Genomic DNA, 27,144 nt, shown 5'->3' with positions numbered 1-27,144 from the left:
AGTATCTGCACCTCTGCGAGGCACAGTGGTAAAAAAACCTGAAAAAAAATTTTGTAGTTAGTTCCGTATTCTGCTCTTGTGAATGATTTGTCCTCTTTCAGTCACTAACGTGCTATTCCTATCTTCCTTAACTATTTCTTTGCTATAAGGTTTACCTAGCTTAGTACCTAATCTTCTATTTTTCTTAACAAAAATTACCTGTCCCGGTAAATATATTTTATTTTCTTGTTTGTTTTTATTGTGGTAGTCGATGTCCTTTCTTTGTTTTTGTACCATCTTTTCTAAATTGTTTGGTCGTGTCCTTTCAATGTCTTCTGGTGTGAAGGTCACGTTTCTGCAAAAAAATAGATCTCCAGGTCTCTTTTCGGTAACGGAATGAACACTGTGGTTGTATTCAGATACTGCCCTCTCTAGCAGCTCCTCGAAATTTCTATGTCCGCCATTCTCCTTAATGCAGCGCATTATTTCTGTCAGTGTGAAATGGAATATTTCCACTTGTCCATTGTCCTCGAAAGTGCATCTGCTACTACGTTTGATTTTCCCGGTTTATGTAATAATTCATGATTATACTCCTCTAATATCGCTTTCCATCTCTTCATTTTGCTATTTGCGTTTTTGTGGCTGAGTGCATAGGTCAAGGGTTGGTGGTCGGTGATTATTTTTACTTTCTTTGAACCGTACAGATAGCTTCTTAGGTTGTTTAAAGACCAGATTATGGAAAGCATCTCTTTCTCGTTAGTTGCATAACTTTCTTCCGTTTTGTTAAGAGTCCTCGAGATGAAGGTTATTGGGCGGATTTCTTGCGATAGGACGGCTCTTATAGCAAAGTCGGATGCATCCGTTGTGAGTTCGAAGTCTTTTTCGAAATTGAGATGTGCCAGGATAATATCCCTTGATATTAGAGCATTTTTAATCTTATTGAATGATTCGATAGCTTCCTTATTAAGGTTTATTTCTAACTTCCTTGAGTTTCTTTTTGAAGTATTTCCAGCTTCTCCCCGAAGTAGCGTCATCAGGGGCTTGGCAATTTTGGAGTAATCCCTAATAAATCTCCAGTAATAGCCTGACATTCCTAGGAAGGATCTCAACTCCTTCAGAGTACGGGGAATTGGGAATCGTGCAACGGCTTCAACCTTTTTGGGGTTTGTTTTTATTCCTTCTGAACATATCCTAGGAATTCGACTTCCTGTTTGGCGAATTCGTATTTTCTCAATTGTACTTTCAGATTCGCACTTTCTAAGGTTTTAAATACCATTTCAAGATTTTCCAAATGCTCTTCCTCGTTCCTACCGAAAATTATAACGTCGTCAATGTAGACATAACATCTGACTCCTATATGTTGACGAAGGATGTCATCTAGTGCTCTTTGGAAGGTTGCGGGGGCATTCTTCAGCCCGAAGGGTAGGCGGAGGAATTCATATTTTCCATTATTAACGGAAAAGGCAGTCTTTTCTATATCTGACTTCCGTAGCAGAATTTGATGAAACCCGCTTTTGAGGTCAATTACTGTAAACAATTTGTTGTTACCGAGGTTTGCTAGGACCTCGTTAATTTCGGGAATGGGGTATTTATCTGGGATGGTTACCGAGTTGAGCTTTCGATAATCAATAACCATACGATATTTCCTCTCGCCGGATGCATCTGGTTTTTTGTTAACTATCCACACAGGAGAGTTATATGGAGATTTAGATTTTCTTACAATTCCGTTGTCAAGGAGCTCTTCCACTTGCCTTTCTATTTCTGCCTTCAAAGCCATGGGATAGGGGTAAGGCTTGGAATACACAGGATTATCATTAATAGTTCTGATTTCGCCTTTAACTAGAGTGTTGTATGTTAATTTTTCGTCTGGATCAGAAAACAAATTTGGGTATTTTGCAATAATATTATTTATTTTCCGTTGATGCTCTTCAGGGAGATGTGGAATTTCTAATTTGACATTATTAACTTGCTGGGATATTCGCTGCTTGAGTGAGATAACAATCCCCGGAAAAATGATCATTGTGCCTTTTTCGGTATCTATGATAGCTTTTAGTTTTCTGAGGGTGTCGTTGCCGATGATCCCATGAAAAGAGTTCAGGGGTGGCAGAATAAAGAACTTAATTTTTTCTATATATGGTCCGAAAATTTCTATGAATGTATGATGGGCTATTTCAATATTACCCGCAACTAATTCTACTTTAAATGGCTCATTTGGTAGTGGATTTCTTATCCTAGTCGATTGAATTTAGTTCCTATTGGATCCTCTGTCAATAAGAAAATCCAATTGGTCCCCACGCCTTGTTGTAAATTCATAGTACGGAAGTGAGGACGGCATTAGTCTAAAAAATTAATTAGGTCTACTTCGGAGTGGTTTTGTTCGCTAGTATTCAAACTGCTTTGTCCTTCTGGAGCTCCATTTACATGCTGCATTGCTTCGTAGTAGTCGTCATGTGAATTGCCTTAATAACTCTGATTTGGGTTTGGCTCTGTGGGATAATTGGTTACATCTTGTGACACTGCATTTGCGTGAAAAGTACGTTGCATTTTATTCGGAGGGCGAGTATATTGAGAAGATAGTGGCCGTTTCTGGGGTTGAGTGTTTTGATTAGGACTTGCCTATTTTGGTAGTTAATCTGTCTAGAGTGTAGAGAAGAATCTACATTCATTGCGACTGGTAGTTTTGGGGGTAAGTTGGAGCGATTGTTGAATCCTTGATTTAATTGTTGTTGGGGGCGTATTCCACAGTTGTTGTTAGACTGATAATTATAATTTGGTCTATTATTATAATACGTTGGATTATTCTGGTTCAGGTGCGTCCGGGGTGTCATGTTAAATGGCCTATTGTTGTAATTGTTTACTTGTCTCGGAGGATAGTTATACCGTTGCGGGGATACCGCATATGTAAGTTCAGGATAAAAAGGGCGGCTGTTTGACATATTTTGTCGTGGAGATCGCGGTTGATTTAATGATCTATGCACGTTATGTGCATGGTTCATACGGAAGGACATGTTGTCCAATTTTTGACAGAGATGAAGGGCTTGAGGCAAGGTTATAGGTTCACGGATGCTAAGGAGTCGTGGTAAGTCGCCATTTATGAATGTATCGAGAGTTTTCTCCCGATATGAGTTCCTTATGGACTCGTCGCCAAGATCCAAGCATGAGATCTTGTCTAAAATAAGCGAAAGGTGCTGGTAAACTTTTTGGTAAAAGGTTGCAATGTCGTCATGTCGTTGGGCCAAGGTGGTCAATTGGTATTCGAGTGTACCAATATCTCTTTTATCCGAGTAATGCATCATTAAGCATTTGCGGATTTGAGCCCAGTCTAACCGAGTACTGTAGGACTCCAAAGCGGTGTCAGCATCGCCGACAATTTTATGACGTATAATGTGTAAGATGGAAAAATATTTAGGAGTGTCTTTCAATGTTTCGTATGCTCTTAAGATCCTGTCCAGGCTTTTCCGCCAGGAGCTAAATTCCCCTGGTTTACCTGAAAATTCCCGTAGACATTTGACCATGTCGCGAATCCTGTCTATTTCGTGCATATTTCCTACATATAAAGCTATATTACAGTCCTGTCCACTAAACTCAGTAATATTTGGTGTATTTAATCTGTCGAGCACTTCGCGCACTATTGTTTCGACAACAGTAGGGTTAGGAGTGGATGGTTTTATCGGATTCGGGCTACCGTAATCGAGCCGGAGCTGGCTTAGTTGTTCTACCAATTGTTCTGCAGATTCTGTCATTTTGTATTCGGGGCTCTCCCGTATTTCAAGGTTAGAATAAAAGATTTATATTTTCTAGCAAAATTTTACTCACTTTAAATAACTTCATTTTAGGTCCTAGTTTTTACTTTTTTTTCACAATTTATCTTTACTTTTAGTAGCGTAATCCTTTTCCGTTCTCAAAGGTTTCTTTAAATATTGTTTTCTAAATCTTCAAATTATTTAACTTATTACCGAGTATACTTTTAATATCTTTTCACTTTAAGCATCAAAGTTATAAAATTTCACTTTTGTTCTATAAACATTGATTCATTTCTTTTTATCAAATTAAATTATTTCTTAAAAATAGAACACTTTATATATTTAATATTTCCTCTTTCTTTCAATTTCTCCTTCTTATTTTTATCAAATCAAATTATTTCTTCGTGTTGTTATGTCTGGGGTATTTAATTTATATTATATTATGTGAACATGTGTCATGGTAACATGTATATGCACTTCCCACAGCAAAAAGCATTGCGATAAAACTTCTCACGAGATCATAATTTACGAAAAATTCGCAAATATTTCTGTACGAGATATTCCAGTATTGACTATTTGAATTTGATTTCTTCAATCTTAGAAGTAAATTTTTGTCATCGTTCAGATAAGTGGCATATGGGCGGCTCGTTTTATGACTGAAAATACTTTGCTCTTAGAACTATGAGTTCGAATTTATCAATGAATTTTTTGATGATGAGTTTTTGTTGTACTGTACAATAGTTAAAACTGTTCAGCCCCGCCAAGACTATTTTAGATTGTTCAGCGCCATGGCATTTAGAATTAATTCATTTTGTTCTTGTACTCGCTAGGCATAGAATTTTAGCTTTGGACGACATACGCATTTAGAAGAATAAAGTGAGTGGCCTGTGTGTGCGGTTGTATGTACATGCATATGTGTATACTGATAAGCATTGTTTTGCAAATATGTGCAAATATGTACGCACATAGGCTAGGGCATCAAGTGTGCGTACGCACATACAAATATGTACATGCATATGCAAAAGAGAATTATTTTAGCATTTGTTAAGCAGGAATTCGATCATTCGGATATTTACTCCCTAATCATTGCATGAAATACGATAAGGCGATGCTCATGAGGTAGGTCATGGTTGGTTCAGAGCATATGCACATATTATATGTAACACTTTAAGAATTGAAGATGCAATTGAACTTTTGCCAAATTAACAACTAACATAATATGTGTATGTACATCGATATATGTATATCAATATACCAAAGCACTTGTATGCTGTATGAGTCCTCGTCTAAAATTAATTCCGACTCGAAAAATTAGTAAAAATTTTCATCAAATTTGTATAGTTTTAAATTTACTAAAACGCACACATCAAAATGTGATGTCGTTGAAATAAAATGTTCACCGAACTCTCCTCTCAACAAGTCCATTCTTACCCGTTCTGTGTGGCATGTGGCACCGTCTTGCTGAAACCACATGTCATGCAAGTCAAGCTCTTGCATTTTGGGCAAAAAAAAGTTGGATATCATTTCACGGTAGCGCTCACCATTCACAGTTACGTTACGGTTCGCAGCATGTGGCCCCGTCTTGCTGAAACCACATGTCATGCAAGTCAAGTTCTTGCATTTTGGGCAAAAAAAATTTGGATATCATTTCACAGTAGCGCTCACCATTCACAGTTACGTTACGGTTCGCAGCATCTTCGAAGAAGTACGGTCCAATGATACCTCCAGCCCATAAGCCGATCCAAACTGTGACCTTTTCTGGATACATTGGTAACTCTTGCAATTCTTCTGGCTGATTTTCACTTCAAAATCGACAATTCTGCTTATTTACGTACCCATTGATCCAAAAATGAGCTTCGTCGCTGAATACAATTTTTCGATAAAAACGTGGATCTTCGGCCAACTTTGCAAGAGCCCATTCACCAAAAATTCTGCGTTGCGGTAGGTCGTTCGGCTTCAATTCCTGCACCAGCTGTATTTTGAAAGGCTTCACACCTAAGTCCTTTCGCAAAATTTTCCACTTTGTTGAGTAACAGAGGCCCAATTGCTGCGAACGGCGACGAATCGATAATTGATGGTCCTCATTAACACTGGCCGATACAGCTGTGATATTTTCTTTAGTTCGCACTCTACGTACGCGTGTTGGTGGTTTGATGTCCAATAATGTACATTTGGTTCTAAATTTAGTCACAATGGCTCGAATAGCCGCTTCAGTGAGTCGATTAAACTGACCATGAAATGGAAGAAGCGCGCGATAAACTTTCTGAACAGAACACGCATTTTTATAATAAAATTCAATTTTCAAATCATTGTTGTTCGTTTGTAAGACGATTCATGGTTAAATTATAGACCAAACGAAGATGTTTGATAGTGAAACAAAACACGAAACGTGCGTCAGCTGTTTAAACCAACTGTTTAAAAAGATACTAAATTCCGATAGACTATTAGAAGTACAGAAACCGTTTTGTGTATTAGCACCTTCGGTATAACAGTTATTTAAGCTTTTAAGAGTGAAAAATGTACGCTTCGGAAAATATCGATAAAATATATAATTTTTGGAATTTATTGTTATAGCTTACCTTAGACTCTGACAGCGTTGTTCGCATAGGCAATAAAGATCTTCCGGAGACTCGTCCAGCATGTGGGAATATACAATGTCAATTAGATCCGCTGGCACTTTGAAAATTTCCTCGTAATGATCTATCATAATTCTAAAAAACAACATTTCAATTTTGGCAAATATACTGAACTTAACAGTGAATAGATTCTAATAAATATTATATCTGAGTATATTGGCTGAAGTAACAAATTCCGTGCGTTTTTCATTTAGTTTTAGCGATGAAATTAACGTTAGCTTTCCCCATTTATCAACTCACTTAAGGTTGGCACTGCTCGCTGATTCGGACTTAGCAAGTGATTTAATATATGATATTCTGCAGAGAACGTTAATATATAGAGAAGTCTCAAATGACGGGAACGCATGGAATTTTTTGGGGTACCCGTTTTGCGCTGTAGGCTAGCTAGCTACAGGCACTTTATCATAAAAAACTAAAGTTCAATAGTGGCTTAGAAAGAGCAAACTATCCAAAAATATATAAGTATGTACATACATATATCATGTCTCTCTAAGGCATTTTCTGCTAAAAGTTTGTTGAACTCCCTTCACAAAATCAAATCCTTCATAGAGAATTTATTCATTACCAGCCACACAGAAAGATGGCATATGCAAATTTAAATATGTGAATTTATGTACATACATGTGCGTATGTGCTGGGTGTATGTATGCGGACTTGCCACAGCAAAAAATATTACCATAAAACTTTTAAAGAAATCCAGCGCACATTCATAGGCACAGGATTCAGCATAGGCACAGCTGCAATTGTCGAGTATTTATAAGACTTATTTACATATATATATTTAGTGGAGCGTCTGGAGAGTTAAAAACATTAAAACCTAGGATGTCTTAGGGACTAGATGAAATTAAATTATCTTTGCGAAAATATGTTGTGAATAACATAAATAATAATCTCTACCTATTTAAAAGTTGTGCATTTGATTTTTGAATAGCAAAAATTTATGATTGCAATAACTTATGTGCTATAATGCAAATAACGTTGTAGAATTTATTTTTTTTGTAACAGAAGTGGAAGCAACTTAAAAAATAAATAGAATATACATACAAAAAAAAAAATAAAAAATTGTTTTCTGTTATTATAGCATAAAAGTAAAATCGAATTAATTATTAAAAACAAAAAAGTTATGACTCTTTAAAAGAAAAAAAATAATTAACAAAAAAATTTGTCTATTGAAAAATTTACATTTTTTCAAATATCACCTTCAATTTCACTGATGTTAATCATAGGCGCTACATTTAGACAGCTGTCGTCGGTTCTCTGTAGGCATGCTACACTGCAGTATAATCCACTTTTTCGGCATCCGCATGCAGCTCCACATCCTTTTTTGCAATTGCTAAAATAACATTTTTAATAAATTTTCCGGAGCAGGTAATTGATTCGTAAATATTGAATGATAGGTATTATTGGAATAGTTCCATCCCCAATTTTCGATGATTAAATCATTCCCTAACCACATCTGGATTTGTAGGTAAACCCGTTTTAAGTGTTCAAATGCTGCATCAGATGTGGGAGGTAACGAAGATAAAAAAACACTTGTGTCTTTGGCAGTTGCTTTGATGAAATAATTGAACCTGAATGTATTCAAATCTGTCATTTTTGCCGAAGCACCATACAGTCCCAAAATACATGTAATACCAGCTTGAAATATATTATATTATTTGCATCTTCATGTACATTTTTAAATACTGCTGCTGAGTCATGTAGATCATTCCGCTTCTCACAATTTTTGATAAACTTAATTTTTCCTTTATTGTAAAACGCAGAAGTATCACAGCCCGTGAAAGCATGTAAAAATAGAACATGTTCTTTACATGCTGGTAGAGATTTTTCTAAACTTTTCGATGAAAATATTTGTTGGTTAGCTTTACCTCGGGATGGTTTTAAAAAATATATTTCACGATCAGTAGGCGCCAATGCCATTAACACAACCAAGACGTCAATGTCTTCAGAAATTACAACAATATTTTGAGATTCTAAACTAATTGCTGTATCAACAATTAATTTATCTGCATCGCTTTCCGCTTGGCATGTAAAAATATTGTTATCAGCTAATATTATTCTTAACATTTCGATTAGGCGAGATTTATTTTTTTTATTCGTTAGAAATTTATCTTGAGCGATTTTTAATGGCATATTTTCATCAAATTCAATATCTGTACTTATATTTTTTAGTGCGCGGCGATTCCTTTCAGCAGATTTAATACCATCCTTCTTATATCCATCAAATACCACGTATGCGTTATTATAATTATTCCTCAAATATTTTACGTAATGTTCGCATACCATTTTGAATGTTTCATTTAATTGCCATTTGCGATATAACAACATGCCTCCATCAATAACATAATGAGCATTTTCTAAGCTTTTCAAATTAATGAAATGAATTTCTGGGAATAATTCGTAGAAAGTTGATTTTTTTGTCTTTCGCAGTTGGCCATCTTCAAACAGAACAAGTGGATATGGTGCCAGTTCATAATTCATATAAGTTTTTAGTTCATCATCTGTTTTTTTTCAACACACAAATACGTTGAAACAGCAACAATGGATCAACGGGAATAACATTGTCATGAATTTTTATTTGATTAGTTTTAGCCAATAGAGAATTTATTTTATCTTTCCTTAATAACTTCAATTCGCGCACATTTTTCGCTTCGATTTTCTTCATAACTTTTAAACCTTCGTCAAAAGCATTGTAACAATTTATGCTTTTATCACCGGTAATTCCAGTGGCAATTGACATAATTGCATCTGTATCAGGAAAAGGACTGTGTTCTTTGAAAAAGTCTACCAATCTTTTTACATCGATATATAATATCTTTACTATAAATAACTCCTCTGATCCATTTATAAACTACACTTTCAGTGGCACCTCGTTTAAAAGGACCCCCTTCGACGCTCATTCCTTTCATCAATAGTCTGATCACTTGCAATACCAGAAAAGTTTGACTACCTGCTCAAGGTCTCTTCGACCCTTCAAATAAAATGGAACGTTGGGAAGATGTTTGTCTTTATCTATTTAAGTAAAATTTAACGTAGAACTAAAAAAAATTATTTCCAATTAAATATTATGCTCCAATATATTAATTTTTCATATTTTTTTGTTTAAACAATGAAAAAATTAATTGCACAATATAATATTGGTAGAAGTTACAATTTAGAGCATACAAAAGAAAATCCTGTTGGTTACATGGCAATTCATTCAGCCCCTATGAGATCCCAGGTCAAAACCCCCGGGCGCTCTACTAATTGATGCAAACATATGTACGGAGCCGCAGCCACTCGACTTGACAAACGTTCAAGATTCACCAAATATTGGAAAATATTTCTGTAGGAAATATTCCAGTGTTGACTATTTTGATTTGATTTCTTCAATCTTAGTAGTAAATTTAAGTCATCGTTGAGAAAAATTTGCATATGGGCGGCTCGTTTTATGAATGAAAATATTTTTCTCGTGGAAAAATGATCTTGAATGTACAATGAATTTTTTGATGATGAATTTTTGTTGTACAATAATTGTAACTGTTCAGCCCCCGCGACGATTTTAGATTGTTCAGCACCATGGCAACTAGAATGATGGCCGCTACGGCTGCGCCTATTAATGGATTTTGCTTTGTAGTCGCTAGGCATAGATTTTAGCTTTGGACGACATACGCATTTAGAAGAATAAAGTGAGTGGCCTGTGTGTGCGGTTGTATGTACATGCATAGGTATATATTGTGCATTTTGTTCTTGTAGTCGTTAGGCATAAAGTTTCAGCTTTGGACGGCATACGCATTAAGAGGAATAAAGTGAATGGCCCGAGTGTGCGGTTGTATGTTTGTACATGCATATGTTTATATTGAAAAGCATTGTTTTGATGGGCGTTCAGAACACAAATATGTACGTATGTACATAGGCTACAAATATGGAGACGCATATGCAAAAGATAATCATTTAGGCGTTTGTTAATCAGGAATCCGATCATTCGTGAGATAGGTCATAGTTGGTGCAGTGCATTTGTATGTACATACAGGTATGTAACAGTATAATAATTAAATGTGTAATTGAACTTTTGTACAAATATTGGGTTGCAACTAAGTAGTTCCGGACCTCTTTTTGGAAATTCAAAGACAATTTTTTCATAGAACTAATTAACTTTATTCTGTAATGTATTGCCCATTTTGATCAATGACTTTTTGCCACCTTCCAGGCAGCATCATAATCCCACGTTCATAAAACTTCTCGTTTCCATTAGCAAAAAACTGAATTAGGTAAGATTGGACATCATCATCAATATTGAAATTTTTACCATTCTAGGAGTTTTGTAAAGATCGAAACAAAAAGTAATCAAATGGTGGAAGGTCAGAACTATATGGTGGATGGACATCCCAACCAAGCTCCAATAATTTTGGCAGAGTGGCCAAAGATGTGTGTAGCCTTGCATTGTCATGATGGAATACACTACCTTTTTGATTTGTCAATTCGGGCCTTTCCGTTAACTGCATTGTTTAATTTCGTTAGTTGTTCAATAAAACATCAGAATTGATCTGTCGGTTAGGTGGTAAGTGTTCAAAGTAGACAATTCCTTTATAATCCCACCAAACTGATAACAAAACCTTCTTTTAATGAATATTAGCTTTTGATGATGTTTGAGTTGGTTCACCTGGCCTGCTCCACGATCTTTCCCGCTTGATATTGTTGTAAACATTCCATTTTTCATCGCCAGTTATCAGTCGTTTTAAAAATGGGTAATTTTCATAACGTTTCTTTACCAAATCGCAGGTGTTAATGCGTTTCTTTCAGTTCGTGAGGAACTCATTTATCGAGTTATTGAACATACCCAAGTTGTTTTAAGTGATTTCCAATGCATGTTTGTGATATATGAAGCTTCTCCCACATGTTGCGCTGTGACGATCCGAGTCGATTATTGCTTTGACGAGGGCGTCATCAACTTCAATTGGACGACCAGAGCATTTCTCATCTTTGAGTGAAAAATCACCAGAACGAAATTTGGCAAACCAATTTTGACACTGCCGTTCTTGTAAGGCTTCGTCACCATAAACAGCACATAACTTTTCCCTTTTGCGAAAATAAAAAAGCAAAATATGACGAACATTTTCCTCTTGATTTTCCATTTTTCAACGAACGCCAAATGAAAACTACGCACCGATCAAAAAACTTTTTTTTACTGATTGGCAGCTGGATTGCCAACTATCAAATAACAAATTGTGTTTTACATTTTTACTACGTCTGCAAACCTAAAAATTCAACTGAAGCCGTCTATGAGTGAAATCCGCAATTACTTCGTTGCCAACCCAATATAAGTAACATAATATATGTATACATGTATATACATATATGAACATATATTATATTAATATGCCAGAATACTTATACGCTCTATGAATTCTCGTCTAAAATTAGTTTGAACACAAAAAATTAGTAACAATTTTCATCAAAAGTTTTAAATTGACTAAAACGCATGCACCAAAATGTGAGGTCGTTTTATAATGTAATTTGTTTAAAGTATTTTTAAATTTAAGCAAAGAACATTAAAGTCACTTTGATTTTAAACTTTTGGCGCCTATAATTAAAATATTATAGCCAAAAATGTGCAGATCCAATATACTATAGAGAGAATTCACTGTAATCAGCTCTGGTAAATGTTTCACAACACCACGGCGGTGGTTAGACTTCATTTTTGACAATTCACGCTATTCGTAGCCCGTGAGACTTCTCTGTACTTTAACCTTCTCTGTATTTTGTATACAGTTTGGCACTCTCTGAGTTTCTTCACAACTACAGGGTGGCTGATGAAAGCCGCTACCAAAAAAATTGAATAACTTTTTTTCTTTTTAAGTTATCTGTTCCATTTTTGTTTTAATTTGCAGATTGATCTTTAAAATTTATTAAAATGGATAACTGGGACACGCAAACAAGAATTTGGATAGTCCGCCGCTATCACGCACTGGAGTCCGTAGTTTTGGTACAGAGAGAGTACAGGCGGATGTTTGGCGGCGATCCCCCGAGCAGATGGACCATAATGAGACTGGTGAATAATTTTGCTGAGCAAGGAACAGTCGCAAGAAGGCCTTATCATCGAAACCCACCAGTTCGGACGGAGGAAACGATCGCTGCTGTAGCTGCAGCTATACAAAGCAATCCAAGGGTTTCAACAAGAAGCTTATCTGCTCAACTTGGTATCAGCCGACAGTCTTTGCAAACAATAATGCACAAAGATTTAGACTTATTTCCCTACAAAATACAAATGGTTAACAAACTGAATGCAGCAGACTTCCCGATTCGCTTGGAATTTTGCCAGAAGATCCTGCAAATGGTGGAAGAAGACCAAAACATGTTAAACTGCCTTTTCATGTCTGATGAGGCCCATTTCGATTTAAACGGCAATGTGAACAAACAAAATTGTCGAATATGGAGTACTTCTAACCCACAGATACTACACGAGACGGAATTGCATCCTCTTCGCGTGACAGTGTGGTGTGCGGTTTCTTCACGCTGTATTGTCGGGCCTTATTTTTTTGAAGAAAATGGTCACACCGTTACGGTTACTGGAGACCGTTATTTGAAAATGCTGAAAGAATTTTTCTATCCAGAACTACGCCGAAAGAGAATTTATTTCAACTCTGTGTGGTTTCAACAAGATGGGGCAACGTCTCACATAGCCCAGACTGTTATGACAGGGTTGCGACGAAAATTTCCCAATAAACTGATTTCAAGAAACTCCGAATTTCGTTGGCCCCCCAGGTCGCCTGACCTTACTGCACCTGACTTTTTCTTGCGAGGTTTATGTAAACAAGAAGTTTATAAAACAAAGCCAACAAATTTGGATGAACTAAAACAATCCATTCGGGCAACAATTGCGGCTATTCCTGTCGCAACTCTCAAATCAGCAATGAACAACTTTTTACTAAGATGCCGCACTTGTGTCAACGAGCATGGGGGGCATTTAAATTCAATTATTTTTAAAACTAGTTAAGCTACATTTAATAAAATTTAATGACCTTCAACTTGAAAAAAAAAATAAATGAATTCCATACACTAAGAAAAAAGTTATTTGAGTTTCTTAATGTAGCAAAATTCATCAGCCACCCTGTATTTTCTTTGCCAACAGCGAACAACGAACTACTGAACTACTCGTAGTTCATTTCATGCAAGTAATATTCAGTTCCTGGGAACTGCAATCCGACTCCAGGATTTCTACGAACTCGTCAACAATTTCGAAAATTGTCCGGAGCATTCCTCCTTTTCGATGTTCATAGTACCATAAAACGTTGGAACCATCGCTTTGCTGTTGCATTCGAAACTGTATTTGACTCGTAAACAGCATGCCTGTTGCCACCTGTGTAGTTATTTCACCTTGCGTAAGACTGAAAGATATATCAAATCTTGCCTTTTTTGCCGCGCTATAAAAACACAAAACTACCAGATAGCTTTTTTGGAGTATTATGCTACTTTTAATTTAAGTATAGTGTGACCTAATGCGCTACATTTTGAGATATGACTCACTTAAGGCATCTAGTGGCGAACGCTAGAACATTTACTTCACCTAATATATTTAGACGTAGTACCTAATCACATTTATGGCATCACTCATGGATTCCTTTTCGTTGCTATTGCCACAAGCGGCTATATCTGCTGTAGCGGTGTTTGAGAGACTTTTCAGCGATGTACGTAGAATATTTGGTGCAAACACGGTTGCCAAATTATTGCTGTCCATTTTATTTCCACTAATTTGAGTATTACCACCGTGACCAGACACATCGTCTGAACAGGATGCGACCTTCGCTAAGAACTTTAATAAGACGTAAAGAGTATCACGATGAGCCACTGGAAGCAGTTTTACTAAGTGCGATATCGCCTCCAACTGTAGTCGGCGGTTGCGTATTTCTAGAGAATAATGCAATTGTTAAAAAGAGAAACATTGTACGAAGGCTTCATACTTACTTTGAGTTTCTAGAAATGCTTTGTAAAGTCCAGAACAGAGCAGGGGATCGGGTAAATCTCGTAGAAATTCTTTAAGTAACGTTGCAACATCATGTGGACATGTTTCGGCCTTAATAGCTGTCATGGAATTTTTATCGAAGTCCTCCCGCATCTAAAAAAGAAAATATTTAAAGTGCAGGAAATGTATAACCTATATGGACTTTAATGCTTAAAATTTCGTAGGTTTTATTATAAATAAGAAGCCTTTAGAAAAGGGGAAAGCTTTTTTATGGTAGATGTACTGTAAGTAGGTTTGCCATTGCCTGCCGAGGGGCGACCGCTATTAAAAAAAACCGTTTAGGATTTTCCAAACAGAGGTGTTATTTTAATCATCAAAGAAAAATGCTCTTTTTTAATATAAATTATCGGATGTTTATTTCATTATAAAGAGGAAGGTATGCTGTTAATAGTGGAAAATAACATCAGGCTAATGACCACCACGACCATGCTTACAGGACAATATCCTTTTCATGAAATTTTCCATAACCGAATTGCAAAGTGGCTGCCCTATGTCCTCGATAGCCTCACGAATAGTATCTTTGAGGTCTTGAATCGACCTTGGGCTGTTGGCGTAGACCTTCTCTCTCAGATGGCCCCAAAGAAAAAAATCACAAGGTGCTAAATCATAAGGTCTCGGTAGCCAATTGTGATCACCTTTTCGAGAGATAACCCCATCCGGAAACTTTTCCCGTAAAAGATCAATGGATTCGTTTCTTGTATGGGACGGAGCGCCGTCTTGTTGAAAATAAACATTGTCTAGACCAATACCATCCAATTCCCGTCACAAAAAATCGTTAATCATCTCTCGATAGCGCAATCCATTCACCAATAACACCTGTTATTGGAAAACCCTTTATTATTTGGTGTTTCATATACGTAGATTCGAACCTGTTTACCTCCAAATGGTAGTCACGCACCAATCCAGTTTTCTAGTTTTATTTTGATATATTTATATACAATCATGACATTTAAGTATATGTGGAGTAGCTCATCATTCAAATTAGCGCTTTTACTTTAATTCGGCCCAATAACGAGCGCTCTGGCCCCAGAAAGTCCGTTAATATCGGGAAAGCCCGGAAATGCCGGTTAGGAACCCGGGCCTTCCTGGGTGGTAGTCACGCACAAAGTCATTTGTACCGGCGGCTCGATTAACCAAAGAAGGCTTGAAATGGTAATTTCATTTTCACCAAGATTTCATTAGCTGAGGTTGGGTTAGTTCGATCATTGTGAATAATTTACAATTCGTAAGAACTGTGAATACCCAAAAACTTCACAACAGCTGGGTTTTGCTTACTTATACAATACCTGCACTCTTTTGCATCCGACTTCTGGTCTCCTTTTATGTGGGCATCCAGCTAGTGATAGCAGTAGTACAAAAAACAAATTTGCATTTGTTTTATTTTTGCAGGGATTGTGGTTTTGCAATTGGGTGGTTTAAATGTCAAAATTTTAATAAGAATGTAAACAAACAAACGAAACCACAACAAGCAGATCTCTTTGACATTGAAGTCACCAAATCGTGAGAAAATAAACAAATCAGCTAATATACTGATGATTGACGTTTACCAGCATTTTTCCCAAGGAATTTCCTTTATTTCCCATCTTATTTACTTAAGAGCACTACTGTTCAGATCGGGTATTGTTTAAGAGCATAATAGGTTGAGTATTATATCACCAACTAGGCATTTTGTGTTTTTGCTTTTCATGTTATTCAATAACCTACCTAACGCTCGGTTACAGATTGAGAGTACAGAATAGAGTATGTACGGTGGCACCATTAAGAAACAGTTAATTTATTCTTCGTGATTTTGACAAGTCTGAGGTCAGCTAAGTTCGCATTACAACGACCACAATAAACAAAAGTAGGAAAAATTACAGGTTGTGAAAATTCAGTGAATGCGTTGGTAATATTGTGATTTGTGAGATTTAAACTCATCAAATTAAAGAAAAGAAAAAGCCGTGCGTTAAATTGTGAATGCACAAATTAATATAAAGCCTCCAAACGCAGCTTTTTTGGGTTTTTATGCCGAAAACACCGTGGTTAGAAAGTATGTGTGTGTGCGCATAATTTCTTGTGTTTGGTTGTTTCCATTGCTTTCCCTTACTTTTCTTCCAGAGAACGTTAGTGTATAGAGAAGTCTCACGAGCTACGAATAGTGTGCAGAGAACGTTGTCAAAAATTAAGTCTAACCACCGCCGGGGTGTGGTGAAACTTTTAACAGAGCTGATTACAGCGAATTCTCTCTGTAGGAAATCAAATTGACGAATAGCCGGCGGCATTTTGCAAGGAATTTGCTTGTGCATTCCTATGTTCCCTTGATAAACAAAAATTTATTCAATTTATATTTTCAAGCAAACTTAAATGATTGATGAAAGTTTGAATATTACATGCGCCAACATTTAAAATCAAAGTAGCTTTAATGTTCGTTGCTTTAATTTAAAAAGAAGAATTTAAACATAATGCATTATAATACGACCTCACATTTTGTTGTGTGCGTTTTCGTAATTTAAAACTTCATAAAAATTGGATTAAAATTTTTACTAATTTTTCGACTCGAAATTAATTTTAGACGAGAATTCATAGAGCATACAAGTGTTTTGGTATATTGATATGTACAGCGCACGCTCGATAACGTGAACTAATTCAAACCAAGGCAGTTCACGTTAACAAAAGTGTTCACGTTTTGGAATGCCCAAAAAAACTAAATAAATAATATATATTTTTCACATTTAAATTCACATTTCATTCTTGTTTTCGTTACATATTAATTGAAAATTAAGTCATACGATGGTTTTATTTAAAAAAATCGGTCATCTTTTTTTGTATCTTCTGTTTTTCTAAAACTTGAAGCACAGCTTTCTCCCTTTACTGACTTAGCACACTCATATCATTTCGATCGACGTTTTCCTGACCAGCCCATATTAACGACTTGTTGAAAATTTCAACTGCTTCAGTTGGCTTAATTTTCTCCAGTTGGTCTGATACGCTGTCATCATCGGATTCGTCCTCTTGTTGATGATCGTCATCTGTATTGCCCTTCTCGATATCTTCGTTCATTCATGAATGGCTGGTAAAGTGAATTTTAAATAAAAAAAGTTTTTCCAATAACCCACATACATTTCTTTGAGCATATCTGCGAACACGAACGAACCTCAGGATTTAAACTACTAAGGAGGTCGACGGTATTACTCATCAAGGTCCGAAGTTCAGCTTCCCATTTTTCTTTTAAAACCGCCAACGGAACATTATCTTCGGGATCATCATTGTTTACCCCAAAATCTAAAATACTGTTCCAGCATCAACTGTTCCAGCATCAACTGTTCCAGCCGCATCCAAAAGATTTATAGCTGTTTTTAAGTAAATTTTTTTCAACGACTCGAGCAAATCAGACTTTGTCGCTGCTATTGAAGCTAGAACGCTGTTTCTGTAATGAAACTTAGTGATTTTTATTGAATTCTGATCCATCGGTTGAGTGAGGGGAGTAACGTTTGGTGGCATAAACATTGTCGAAATTTGCCCATTCTCCGTTGTAAGTTCAGCTTCATTTTGGTGAGAAGGAGCAATGTCGATTAGGAGGAGAGCTTTAATTGGTAAGACTTTCTCCTTTAAAAACGATGGAACTTTAAAAAACAATCAGTTAACCTTAAAAATTGGACAAAACTTAAAAGGAATGTGTATCTGTGGAACAACTGACTCATGAAACCATTGCTTGAAATCCAGGCGGATTTCGAGCTCTTATAGTCGGTGGGACACTGAAAGTATTTAAATCAGCGTGGATTCTTCGCCTTTCCAATTACCAAAGGCTTAAGCTTGTGGGCGTTGCTTCTCGGACTTTACCCCTGGGGCTCTCTTCTCCAAACTCGCCGCGTACGCTTTCTCTGGCAAAAGTCTCCAGAATAACCCCGACTCATCAGCATTATAAAGGTTAGTTAAATTTCAAGGGCCGATGTTGAATGTAAACCACACCTAAGCGTCAAGTTTTTTTCTGCATTTCATTTGCTATTTTTCAATTTGAGACTAATTCAATTTGAGTTATGGAAAGATACTGAATCGAGCAACGCGTTAAAGTTGTTCAGGCTTATTACGAAAACGGGCGTTAAAATCAAAATGCATATCGCGCACTTCGTGATTTTTTCGGTCAATTTAATCGTACAAATGTGCGTACAATCGGAAAAATTGTGGAAAAGTTTGAACAAACCGGGTATGTAGGAAATGTGAAAACACCAGTGCATGCTCGTACAGCTCGCAATGCAAAAAAAAATTCCTGCTGTTCGCGATAGTGTGGTTGAAGAGCTGTCCACATCAACTCGTCGTCGTGCCCAACAGTTGCACCTCTCACGCTCGTCCTTGATGAACATTATGCATAAAGACTTGCATTTACACGCTTACAAGGTGCAATTGACTCAAGAACTTAAGTCTCTTGATCATTTCAAGCGTCGTCAATAGTCAGAATGGTGGCAGGAAATGCCAACAGTGAATGACCAATTTTCGTAGAAAATCATTTTCAGTGATGAGGCACATTTTCACCTCAGTGGATTCGTCAATAAGCAGAATTACCACATTTGGGCAAATGATAATCCAAGAGTGATTGCCAAAAACCAATGCACCCACAAAGAGTGACTTTTTGGTGCGTTTATGGACCGGCGGCATCATTGGGCCGTATTTTTTCCAAAATGAGGCCGGTCAGGCAGTTACTGTGAATAGTGTTCGCTATCGTGAGATGATAACGAACCTTTTATGGCCCGAATTGGAAGATATGGATGTGGGCGATATGTGGTTTCAACAGGACGGTGACACTTGTTACACAGCTAACGAAACAATGGCTCTTTTGCGCGAAAAATTTGATGGCCGAATAATCTCACGTCGCGGCGATGTCAATTGGCCGCCAAGATCATGTGATTTGACACCGTTGGACTTATTTCTTTGGGGTTATTTGAAAGAAAAGGTCTACGTCGATAAGCCAGCAACAATTCAAGAGCTAAGGGATGAGATAATTCGGCACATTAACAGCATAGAACCTCAATTATGCCGCGGCGGCCATTTGGCCGATATTTTGTTCCATACGTAATTGAACCATACCAATAATATCATAATAAGGAGAAATGATAATAATTTCCTAAAAAAATTGTACTTTATTCAAAATCAATACCGGCCCTTGAAACTTAACCACACTTTATAACTGCTCGTTGCAAAACTCCAATTCGGCCATTTTAGCTTTAAGGTTTTCTTTCAACGGATCCACTAGCTGAGGTTTCGAAAACAGTTTTTCCCCTGATATTTTAAGAAGACGAATACCGTACCTCTTCTTGAATCCTTGGAGCCATTCATCACTAGCGAAGAAGTTTGCTTCATTATCTTTAAATTTTGCATGCAGTGATTTTGCCTTTTCTTTCAACATTACAGCACTTACTGGCCAGTTTTTATCTCGCTTTCGGATATACCAACGATAAAGAGCTCTCTCCATTTTGGGCAACTCTAAAGAACGCAGTGTTTTTCTATTTCCAGGTCCACAATACGTGTTGTTTATTCATGTTAAAATCACTTGCTTTTTCGTTTTAATGTTAGAAATTGTTGATTTAGCAAAATTATATTTCTTTGCTAAAATCGTCACAGATGAGTCTTTTTTAATAAGCCGAGAATTTTAGCCTTTCATTTTAATGTCAAGCACACGGGTTTTTAGAACTCATTTTCACCAGAAAACATAAGTCGAAACACTCTTTGTAAAACCAAAACCCCGACTGAAATATTTTACTCTTTACATGCAATTACGAATAAAATATTTATTTAATAATTAGGACATTCCCCAATTTTAGAATTACTTGAGATCAATGTAAGCTACATTCAAATAATTATAACGTTTATTGTTCATGTTATAGATCTTTTTGGGATTGTTCACGTTTTAAAGTAGTCAATGCACAAAAATGTCTGTTCACGTTATGGGGTGTTCACGCTTTAGAGCGTTCACGTTATCGAGCGTGCGCTGTATGTATATCTATATATATAAAAATTCAGCCGTTTTTCGCGTTGTGATGAACTTTACGGAGAATGGCTCAACCGATTTTAACCAAACTTTGCCACATTGAAGAGACACATGTGGAGAAGGTTTGTAACTATGTTTGGTTAAAATCTCCTTTACTTCTTCGTCAACACACAGTATACACGAGGCAGCGTTCTTTTTGCGCGTGTGGTTGTTATTGTAAACGGTTGCATGGAGAGTACATTTTACTCACATATGTACAAGTTAACGCAGCAGTATTTATGCCTAAATTTTCATTCCATTACATACATTTCAATGGAATGCTAACATACATACATATACATATATTCATACAGCAGTCGCACAGCTGTAGCTGACCGCCTGCAATATTAATCGTAACACAATGCTGCTGTGACTTATTTAACACTTTGCTTAAATACTTCTTCTTTACACCCACACTTCGGGATAAGCGAGGCAAAACCATTAGCTCAACGAACCTGAACAGGTCGTCGCTAAAAAAGTACTTAAGCAAGGCCGTTTTCTTAGAAGATTATCAAAGGTTATCAATAATAGTGCATAGTGAAAGTAAGTATTAAAACTAACAAGAAATTTATTTGGTAAAGTGTTCAAGTAAAGCAGTTTCCAGGCATCAACCAAAGAGATAAAAAAAGTGCGTCAGAAATATTTAAGATATCTAAGATTGTTTTCACATTTTCCAACGATATTTTCACGAAAAATTTACAAAATATATATTAATTTTGCAAATGATTGATAACAAGTGAAACAGTGAATAAATGGTGTGAAAAATACACACAATAGAAATCGGCAAAAATAATTAATATTTTAGAAGTTTTTACTTTAGATATTTAAGAAAAGAGATTGTTTTCACACTCCGTAGATATTTTAAAGAAAAATTTCAAAAATATATATTATTTTTGCTGATCATTTCCCATTTCTGTTCTGTGTAATTTTCATTTCAATGCGTGCTCACAGTTCAATTATATTTTTAAAAGATGGCGCTAACAGTATGTTAATTTGAATTCCAGTTTAAAAACAAGAAAAGTAGCAATCAAGAGCTCAGAGTGACATAAAGAAGACCACTTTGATTCGGTAAAAGAAATGCCAAGAGGTAGAAGACATGCTAACATCGGACGTAATACACGTCACAATAGAAATGTGCAAAATCACAGACAAAATGAAAGTGAGGAAAATCATGCTGATAGATTAAGTCAACAAAGAGGTCGTACTAGATCACGTTCTCAAAATCGGCCAATAAATATCAATTCTGTGAATTTGAATGGTGCAGCATTTCAATATAATCCACTACTTGATTATTCATCTCACAAATACGTTGTCATTGGAAGTATGGATAAAATTTGCGGATTTTGTCAAGCATTGAAATTCAAAACTGAAACACCAGGCATGTGTTGCGCTGCAGGCAAAGTTCGTTTACCAGACGTACAATATCCGCCCGAACCATTAGCTACATTATCATCGGGAACATCACCCGATTCCAAACATTTTCTTGAAAAAGTTTCCACATATAATTCATGTTTTCAAATGACATCTTTTGGTGCTGGAAAAATTATAACCGATAACTTCATGCCAACGTTCAAGGTAATACATAAACTTCAACGTTGAACAACATTCGCTGACACATCTAATGAATCATTAGATTTTATGGACACAAATTATGGCTTTTTTCAGATTCAAGGGCAAGCATATCACTTAATAGGTTCATTACTACCACTACCCGATCAAGAGTCAAAATTTTTGCAAATTTATTTCATTAATAACAACGATGATGAACTTGAAGCACGGTGTGCATTTTCCAGAAATAGAAACAGAGTCATTATGAGAGAGTTACAAGATTTATTACACACACACAATGTTTTGGTGCAAAGTTTTAAAACAACTATCGAAAGATTGTCATCTGATAATCATAAAATTTAAATTGATGCAAATAAAACGCCTGCCGGCGAACATCGTGGAAGATACAATCAACCAACTTCAATCAACGAGGTTGCAATTGTTATATCTGGAGATGAATTTCAACCAAGAGATATTGTTTTGCAAAGAAGATTTGATACACTGCAACGTGTTAATGAAACGCATCGAAAATATGATGCATTACAATATCTTCTTATGTTCTGTCGTGGTGAAGATGGTTATTCGATTGATATAAAACAAATAAATCCAGCAAATGGTCAAGAAACAAATAAAACTGTAAACGCAATGAATTATTGTATTATGCATACAGAATCATGATAAGAGAAAATCAAGAGAATCACATTTTAAAATGTCGTAAATTATTTCATCAGTATATTGTGGACATGTATGCGAAAATAGAAACAGAACGATTGAATTACATTAGATTCAACCAAAGAAAATTACGCTGTGACGAATACATACATTTACGAAATGCAATTAACAACGATACCAACATTAATAACATTGGTCAAATGGTAATATTACCTTCATCGTATACAGGCAGTCCAAGGCATATGCATGAATACGCCCAAGATGCAATGTGTTATGTCAGAAATTATGGTCGACCCGACTTACCTATTCATAACTTTCACATGCAATCCGAAATGGGATGATATTAAGAATCGTTTATATACTGGGCAATCAGCTACTGATAGGCATGACATTTCTGCAAGAGTGTTTAGATGAAAGCTACAGTCTCTAATGGATTTCATTGTTAAACATAAAGTTAACGGAAATGTACAGTGTTTCATGTATTCTGTGGAATGGCACAAAAGAGGCTTGCCTCTTGGGCATATTTTGATTTGGTTAAAACAAAAACTAACCACAGATGAAATTGATCATATTATATGTGCTGAAATTCCAGATATAAACGAAGATCCAGAATTACATACTACTGTAACCAAAAATATGATTCATGGACCGTGGGGTACGTTAAATCCAAATTCTCCATGTATGGTTGATGGTAAATGTTCAAAAACTACCCAAGGCAATTAATTGCTGAAACAATGAGTAGAAATGATGGATATCCATTGTACCGTAGAAGATCACCAGAAGATAATGGAAAAACAGTCACTGTGAAAATAAATAATCAAGATGTGGAGATCGATAACCGTTGGATAGTTCCGTATTACAAATTATTATCGAAAACATTTAACGCACATATAAATGTTGAATATTGTAACTCCGTAAAATCCATCAAATTCATATGTAAATATATCAATAAAGGAAGTGACATGGCAGTATTTGGAGTTGTAAATCGAAATGATGAAATTACTAATTACCAAATGGGAAGATACATTAGTAGCAACGAAGCAGTTTGGAGAATATTATCATTTCCGATTCATGATCGCCATCCAGCTGTTATTCATTTGTCAGTCTATTTAGAAAATGAAAAACGTGTTTATTTCACTGAAAATACTGCTCAACAAACGGCCGAACGACCACCAGCAACAACACTAACTGCATTTTTCAACTTATGTGAAACAGATTCATTTGCAAGAACATTGCTTTATTCAAATGTTCCTAAATATATATGTATATATTATACTTGGAATGCATCATCAAGGTCCTGGGTACGAAGGTAACGAGGAATACCTGTAGATGGATATCCATGTGTTCATTTGGGTGATGCAATCGGACGACTTTACACTGTACATCCAAGTAAAGTGGAATGTTTCTATTTACGTTTACTCTTAGTTGATATTCCCGGCCCAAGATCATTCGAAAGTTTGAAACGAGTTAATGGTCATCTTTCCTGTACTTAACAGCAAGCATGCAAAGAATTGAATTTGCTTGAAAATGATAATCAGTGGGATGCAACTCTTATGGATGCATGTGCAACAAGTTCTCCACACCAAATAAGAACACTATTTGCCATCATTATTGCTACATGTTTCCCAGCAACCCAAGAATTGTGGAGTACTTACCAAGAATACATGACAGAAGATATCCTACATCAAGTACGTCGCATTACTGCAAATCCAAATTTGAATTATACAGATGAATTATATAATGAGGCATTAATTAAAATCGAAGACTTTTGCCTGATGATTGCAAATAAAACTCTGAGTGAGTTAGGTATGATCGCACCAAATCGTCCGATGCATGATGCATACAATGCAGAATTAAGACGTGAAAAAGAATATGATCGAAATGATCTGAACACATTTGTAACAACAAACCTACCAAAATTAAACACAGAACAAAGGCAGGCATATGACACAATTATAGACAATGTTGCAAATGAAAGAGGAGGAATATTCTGCTTAGATGCACCAGGTGGGACTGGAAAAATATTTTTGTTGTCGTTAATTTTGGCCACCATTCGATCACAGAATAATATTGCATTGGCTTTGGCATCATCTGGAATAGCGACAACTTTATTGGACGGCGGTCGCACTGCACATTCTGCATTAAAATGCACTAATTCTATTGGCCGGTGATTTTCAACAAACTTTGCCTGTTATTCCCAAATCAACAGCAGCTGATGAATTGAGAGCGTGCCTTAAATCTTCTAATCTGTTGAGATATGTTCAGAAACTCACATTAACTACTAATGTTCGTGTGCAGTTACAGAATGATCCAACAGCTGCTGAATTTTCCGAACATTTGTTGCAAATTGGAAATGGACGAAAGCCAATTGATAAGAATATAGGCATAATCACACTTCCAACTAATTTTTGTACCGTAACAGAATCAAGAGTACAATTAGTGCAAAATGTATTCCCAAATATTGTACAAAACTATCGAAATCAAGATTGGCTAAGCGAGAGAGCTATATTAGCTGCCAAAAATGTCGATGTCAATGAAATCAATGCCAGTATTTTGACTCAAATTCCAGGTGAAGTTGTTACCTATAAATCAATTGATTCAATCCCTAATCCCGACGATTTAGTGAATTATCCAATTGAATTTTTGAATTCACTTAATTTGCCTGGCTGGCAAATGGCTGGCTGGTGGCATCGTTTGCAATTGAAAGTCGACGCAGTGATCATTATGTTGCGAAATATCAATCAGCCGAAACTATGCAATGGGACAAGATTAGCAGTGACGCAGACAATGAACAATGTAATTGAAGCAACAATTTTGAAACGCAAATTTAAAGGTGAAGATGTTTTGATTCCGCGCATTCCAATGATTTCAACAGATTTGTCTTTTGATTTTAAGCGACTTCAATTTCCCATTCGCCTTGCTTTTGCTATTACAATCAATAGGTCTCAAGGTCAAACACTTACTTAACTATCCATGCTTTGGACATGGGCAACTGTATGTAGGATGTTCTCGAGTAGGGAAACCATCGTTACTTTATATTTATACACCGCATGAAAATAAAACCAAAAATTGTGTGTATCAGAAGGCTTTAGAATAAGTTGTTAGTTTACAATCATTAGAGTAAGTCACTAAAATAAATAAAACATTGTTATTAGAATAAGTCACAAAATAATGGCCGAGCATGAATTAAATGATGAAACAAGAAAAAAACAAAGAACACTTTTCATTTATATTTTTCTTTCACCCAGCGAAGCGGGTAAGGGTCCGCTAGTCAATATATACATACATACATATATTATGTTAGTTATGTTTGTGCAAAAGTTCAAGTGCACCTTCAATTCCTATAGTGTTACATACGCACTGCAACAACCATGACCTATCTCACTCAGCATCGCCTTATCATATTTACATGCAATAATTAGGGAGTAACTACCCGAATCATCTAATTCCTGCCGAAAATATGTATGCTAAAACAATTCTATTTTGCACTTGTATGTACATATTTGTATGTGGGTATGCACAATTCATGCACTAGCCTATGTACAAATTTGTATTCTGAACTTCCAGCAAAACAGTGCTTATTAATATACACATATGTGTGTACATACAACCGCAAACACGGGCCACTCACTTTATTCCTGTAAATGCGTACGTCGTCCAAAGCTAAAACTCAATGCCTAGCGACTACAAGAACAAAATGCATTAATAAGCGCAGCCATAGCGGCCATCATTCTAGTTGCCCATGGTACTGAACAATCTAAAATAGTCGCGGCGGCGCCGAACAGTTTCAACTATTGTACAGTACAACAAACACCCATCATCAAAAAGTTCATTGATAAATTCGAGCTCATAGTTCTAAGAGCAAAGTACTTTCATTCATAAAACGAGCCGCCCATATGCCAATTTTCTCGACCATTCGAAAATAGTTAATAATCGAATATTTCCTGCAGAAATATTTGCCAATATTTGGTAATTCTTGAATGTTTGTCATGTCGAATGATCGCGGTTCCGTACATATGTTTGCACCCATATGTATATGTAAATATGTTTTCTAAATGCTCGACAACCGCGGCTGCTGTGCGTCAAGTGCGCACATGAGCACAGAGTAAGTTGCATCTCAGCACAAGTAGCTAATAAAAAGGTTCAGTCTTGGACATTTCAATACTATTATTTTATGTTCTTATTTTTTGGTCACGGGATCGCGCAGCAGCTGGACCTTGAGTCGCATATGACTGCGTGGTGTGTACTTTTCCGTACTGCATTTCAGCTTGATCGTGACGTCACCGGTAATTAGCTCGGTTCCCAGTCTGTTCATGACATCAAGTAACCAGCCTCTCCACTTACGACTCACGCAAATGGGTGAGGCCCAAGTGTATTTATAGATTTCCTTATGGGGAAAGATCAAGCCACCAATGACAAGTCTGCTGCACATCATTGGTCTGCTGCCGTTGCTTTGTTGCGTGATCCGCGCCCACGATTTATTTTAAGCCAGAGCTGTTGTTGCCTATTTTCGCATTGAAGTCACCCATGAGGAAAATTATATCGCCTCGGCGGATGGAGCTA

At 36.3% G+C, this 27,144-nt stretch overlaps 1 protein-coding gene across 1 annotated transcript in view; it reads right to left on the bottom strand.

Moving 5' to 3' along the window:
* LOC129250820 (uncharacterized) overlaps nucleotides 1–27,144 on the bottom strand; it is a 279,523-nt gene that overhangs the window by 19,040 nt on the left and 233,339 nt on the right. The window contains exons 9-11 of the mRNA XM_054890404.1: nucleotides 14,303–14,453; nucleotides 13,927–14,245; nucleotides 6,302–6,433 (exon numbers count right to left, since the gene is read on the bottom strand). Coding sequence (XP_054746379.1) covers nucleotides 6,302–6,433; nucleotides 13,927–14,245; nucleotides 14,303–14,453 — 602 coding nt within the window. The remainder of the gene's footprint in view (nucleotides 1–6,301; nucleotides 6,434–13,926; nucleotides 14,246–14,302; nucleotides 14,454–27,144) is intronic.

Source organism: Anastrepha obliqua, chromosome 6, assembly GCF_027943255.1.
Source record: "Anastrepha obliqua isolate idAnaObli1 chromosome 6, idAnaObli1_1.0, whole genome shotgun sequence".
Classification (NCBI taxonomy): domain Eukaryota; kingdom Metazoa; phylum Arthropoda; class Insecta; order Diptera; family Tephritidae; genus Anastrepha; species Anastrepha obliqua.
This window is presented reverse-complemented; position numbering and strand designations above follow the sequence as displayed.